The following is a 4,794-nucleotide window of genomic DNA, read 5'->3' on the forward strand; positions in this document are numbered from 1 at the left end:
GTGGGAAGTGCCTGAAAACCATGGCAACCCTGGAGTGACAGCAGTGACCTCATCACACCCTCCCCCAGCAGCTCCAGGGTCCAGTTGTGGGGTGGGGAGGGTAACATGGGGGTAATAACCCCCCTCCCATTGAAGCCAAGCCCTGGATGGGCCTGGAGGATGGGTCCCGTTAACCCATGGCTCTCCTTGCTCCTGGATAATCCCTCCTGGGGATCCTCCTGCAGCACAGGGGTGGGGGGCACTCACGACAGTCCTTCTCGTCCTCGCCGTCCCCACAGTTGTCCTGCCCATTGCAGCGGAAGATGCCAGGGATGCAGCGGTTGGTGTTGGTGCACTTGAACTGGCTGGGCAGGCACACGTGGATCTCTGGGGGGAGGTAAGGGGTAGGGTGAGATGCCTGCCATGGCCTCCCCCGCTCCAGCCAGCAGCCCCCCATGTCCTAAACATGGAAATCCTGTGATCTGACGGGCCAGCAGGGAGCTCCGGGGGTCATGGCTGGTCCAGGCTGGAGGCAGGATCAGGCCTGTCCAAACCACCCCCAACAAACCTGGGGTCCAACCTTTTAGTCCAGCCCCACAATGCAGCACCAGGCACCACACCCAGCCCTGCCCCTGGGGTAAATTCCTTCTTGATGCCCAATCTGGCATTGATCTAACCCTAAGTGCAGGGGCAAGACCCTCCAGCCAGGGCCTTGCAGGGCTGGTGCCAGCTGGAGCATTGGTACAGCCCAGCTGCCATCCCCAGCACCTTTGGGGGGGCTTCGAAGCCCCCTGAGACAAGGAGCAGAAGCCAGGGGGATTCCCTAACCCACTTTGCTGCAACTTTCAGCCCTGGCTCTGTGTCTTGCTCCCTGCCCAAAATGGCCAAGGCATCCCCCTCTCCGAGGACCAGAGGCTGCTCTTGTGTCTCCTCAAGTGCCTCTTAAGCAAGCTGAGGGTGCCCAGCTCTTCCAGAGTGCCCCCCCACTGCCCCCCAGCCAGAGTGTGGGACCCAGGCATCTGGGGCCATGTACCGCAGTTGGCCTCATCAGAGTTGTCCTGGCAGTCATTGTCGCCGTCGCAGATGAAGGCTGGGTTGGTGCAGATCCCCGTCGAGCACTGGAACTGGCCCGGGCGGCACTTGAACTCAGCTGCAGGGGGAAGGAGGGGCGGCAGAGGTGATGTGTCCGACCCCACAAACCCCCTTTGCCTTTCTCTAGGACTGATGCCCCCCTGCGTGGCACCCGCGTGGGCAGGACAGCGCCGGCCTGGCTGCAGCAGGGAACTCATTGCGGGGAAGGAGTGTGGCAGTCCCCCGAGACTCACGGCAGTCCTCGGGCTCGTCGGAGCGGTCCCCACAGTCGTCCTCCGTGTCGCATTTCCACCAGAAAGGGATGCACTTGTCGTTCTTGCACACGAACTGCACAGGGAGATGTGGCCGTGGGAGGCGGTCCTGGGCAGGTTCCCTCCGTGTCCAGGCCCTATGTCCCTCCCTCTGCCCTAAACCCTAGGGGAGTTGGGGGGGTAGGGAGACCCCAGGGCAGGGGTCTGGCAGCTCCCAGCCAAGAGAGACTCCTCCCACAAAGCACAGCAAGTGAAGGAGACCGCCCCGCCTCCCCAGATGCACCCATGCATGATGCCCAACACGTGTCCATGCATACACGTGTGCACGCACTTGTATGTGCCCCCCAGGCAGGAGGCGGCACGGGGCCTGGCACTGCCTTGGCAAAGAGGTACACATAGGTTCACACATATATGAAAACACACGCACAGCCTGTCTCACCCCAGCAGGTGTGTGTGTGTGTTGGGGGGGTGCTATCAGGAGAGGCTGCAGTGGCCAAGGCCTGCCACAAGGTGGTGCTGCTTTGGCAGAAGTGCACACATACCTGTACCTCTGTGTGGCATATGTAAGTGTGAATCCAGGCACATGCATATGAAAACATGCATGTGCCCTGTCCCTGCCCAATGGGTGTGTATGCATGTGTGTGTGTGATTGAGTGTGTTGTGGGGACATATTGGGCGAGGCTGCAGTGGCCAAGGCCTGCCACAAGGTGGCACCACTGCCTTGGCGTAAGTACATACATGCTAGTGCCTCCATGCACATGGATAATCGTGAATCCAGGCATGCATGTTCACACACATATAAAAACACGCACCTTGTCCCATCCCACCAGGTGTGCATATGTGCGTGAATGTGTGTTTGTGTGTGTGTGTTGGGAGGGCACATCAGGCAATGTTGGCAAAGAGCTCCATGCACCCACCCACAGAGAAGCCTGGACACGCTCAAGTGCAAACACATGCGTGCCCCCCTCCAGGGGTACCTGGCTGGCAGTGCAGTTGGAGACGCAGGTCTTGCCATCGCCGCCCAGGTAGAAGTTGGTGGGGCAGGCGCACTTGTGCCCCCCACCCGGGGACAGCAAGCAGAGGTTGCTGCAGCCTCCGTTGCTCACCTTGCAGGGGTGGTCGGGCACTGGGGAGGGGAAAGGGGCAGAGGGTCAGCACACTCCTAGGGACAGATCCTCTCTGCCTCCCTGACAGGCAGGTCCAGGTGCCACCCAGACACCAGCCCAGATGCCCTGATCCCAGGCTGGGGGGTGGGGGGGACAGACACAGAGACCAGGGACACTCACCATCGGGCTGGCGGTAGGGGTGATAGATGTGGATGTCCATGGGCCGGTGCAGGGTGCTGATCAACATGGTCTTGTTGGCGCCCGTGGTCTTGTGAGCCCGGTTGATGGACTTGGTCTCCCAGTCCGTCCAGTAGATGAAGTCCTCGAAGAGCGTCAGGGCGAAGATGTGTGGGATGTCCTGGCTCAGCACTGCAGGGTGGGTGGGGGGGTGCTCAGGGCTGGGGGGTCCCCGCTCAGCCTCTCCCGCCACCCAGTGCCAAGAGGGTCCCGTGGGAAAGGGAGCCCTGGGGCTGGTCCCCAGACCTCACGGGGCTGCCAGGGGCCCAGGGAAGGGAAAGGAGGTAAACAGGGATGTACTAGGGTCAGGCACAGGGCTGGGGGGTGCCCTCCAGCCCCTACATGCTAGACCCACCCCCCGCATAGTGGAGAAGAGAACCCAGGAGTCCTGGCCCCCAGCTCCAGGCCCGATGCCTCGGAGAACCCCCCCTACACACACACACACACACACACACACACACACACACACACACACACTTGAACCCAGGAGTCCTGGTCCTGGGGGTGCCATGCTCGAGCCCCGCACCTGTGTGCCGGTTGGAGCCATCCAGGCTGGCAAACTCGATGTAGTCCTCGCGGGCATCGGCCCAGTAGATGCGCCCATTGATGTAGTCGAGCGTGAGGCCGTTGGGCCACGTGATCCTGGTGTCCACGACCACACTGCGCTTGGTGCCGTCCATCCCAATCTTCCCGATCAGGGAGTGGTCACCCCAGTCTGTCCAGTACAGGTAACTGGGGCAGGTGACAGGGGCCCATCAGAGCCTGCGGCACTGGCCTGGCACTACCCGCTGCACGGGCAGGAAAACTGAGGCATGGAGGGGGCAGAGGGAGGCTGGGACATTACAAGGCTGGGGAGAGGAGCCCAGGGCCCTGCTACACGTTCAATTAAAGCTGGAGAGAAACCAGCTAGAGAGATGCTATGTGCTAATTACCTGGCACATGTGGTTAGTATACATTTATTGCGCGATTCACCAGTTCATTGCGTGCTAATTACTTTGCACGTGGCTGGCCTACATTTATTGCGTGATTCCTTCCCCTGTTCATCACATGCTACTTACTTCACATGCGCAGCCAACATAAATTTATTGCGTGATTCTCCTGTCCATTACATGCTAATTATTTTACATATGTGCCCAGTGTAAATTTATTACACGATTCCCCTGTTCATCACGTGCTGATTACTTCACGTGTGGCCAGCATACATTTATTGCACAATACCCCTGTTCATTGTATGCTAATTACATGAATGGCCAACATAAATTTATTGCACAATTCTTCCACTCATCACATGCTAATTACTTTGCATGTATGGCCGGGCTAAATTTATCGCGCGATTCCCCAGTCTGTTGCGTAATACAAGTAACGTGTAGCAAGCATCCTGCCAGGATCCCAAGCTCTTGGCATTAGCTGGGTGGGTCCCAAGCTGCAGTGCGAGGAGGGAAGGTGCCTCCAGGCTCAGTGAGGGCACCAGGGTTGGCTGGCAGGGATTTTGGGGGCACCCACCCAAAGCGAATGCCCCCCCAGCTCTCACCCGTTCTGCACGTCGACCACGAGGGCGCGGGGCTCGCGCAGACCCGAGTTGACCAGCACTGTGCGATAGGCCCCGTTGAGCTTAGACACCTCAATAGTGTCTCGGCCCTTGTCGCACCAGTACAGGTTGCCCCCCACCCAGTCCACAGCCAGCCCATCTGGGTTGCTGAGGCCTGTGCGGTGCAGCACCTGTGGGGGCGGCAACAACGCTGGGTCAGAGCCGGGATCAGGGCCCAGCCACCCCTGCCATGCTGTGAGCGCGGCGGGTCTCAGGCCAGGAGCTGCCCGTGGCAGAGGTCGTGGGGCAGGGATCATGCCCGGGGGGGGCCGGGACCCACCTGCACATTGCTACCGTTGATGTGCATGCGCCGGATCATGCTGCCCTGCGTGGTCACGTCGGTCCAGTAGATCATCTGCTCCCGGTAGTCAAAGTCCAAGGCCACCGCGTTGTTTAGGCCCTGCAGCCCCCCAGGGTGGATGCATTACAGCCCAGCACCTCCCTGACTCCCGGGGTTGCTGGGGGTGCGGGGGGAAATCGGGGGCCTGGATGGGGAGCAAGGCACCCCCGGGGCATGCTGAACCCAGCTGCGGTGCTGGGG

General features: G+C 60.3%; 1 protein-coding gene across 1 annotated transcript in view; it reads right to left on the reverse strand.

Moving 5' to 3' along the window:
• The window catches only part of LOC109291281 (low-density lipoprotein receptor-related protein 1-like), a gene marked incomplete at both ends in the record, with an annotated part of 44,342 nt that overhangs the window by 23,771 nt on the left and 15,777 nt on the right, over positions 1–4,794 (reverse strand). The window contains 8 exons of the mRNA XM_019508214.1: positions 242–366; positions 1,013–1,129; positions 1,305–1,398; positions 2,300–2,448; positions 2,609–2,797; positions 3,192–3,397; positions 4,197–4,384; positions 4,534–4,653. Coding sequence (XP_019363759.1) covers positions 242–366; positions 1,013–1,129; positions 1,305–1,398; positions 2,300–2,448; positions 2,609–2,797; positions 3,192–3,397; positions 4,197–4,384; positions 4,534–4,653 — 1,188 coding nt within the window. The remainder of the gene's footprint in view (positions 1–241; positions 367–1,012; positions 1,130–1,304; positions 1,399–2,299; positions 2,449–2,608; positions 2,798–3,191; positions 3,398–4,196; positions 4,385–4,533; positions 4,654–4,794) is intronic.

Source organism: Gavialis gangeticus, unplaced genomic scaffold (assembly GCF_001723915.1).
Source record: "Gavialis gangeticus isolate Ggan-Ray unplaced genomic scaffold, GavGan_comp1, whole genome shotgun sequence".
Classification (NCBI taxonomy): Eukaryota; Metazoa; Chordata; order Crocodylia; family Gavialidae; genus Gavialis; species Gavialis gangeticus.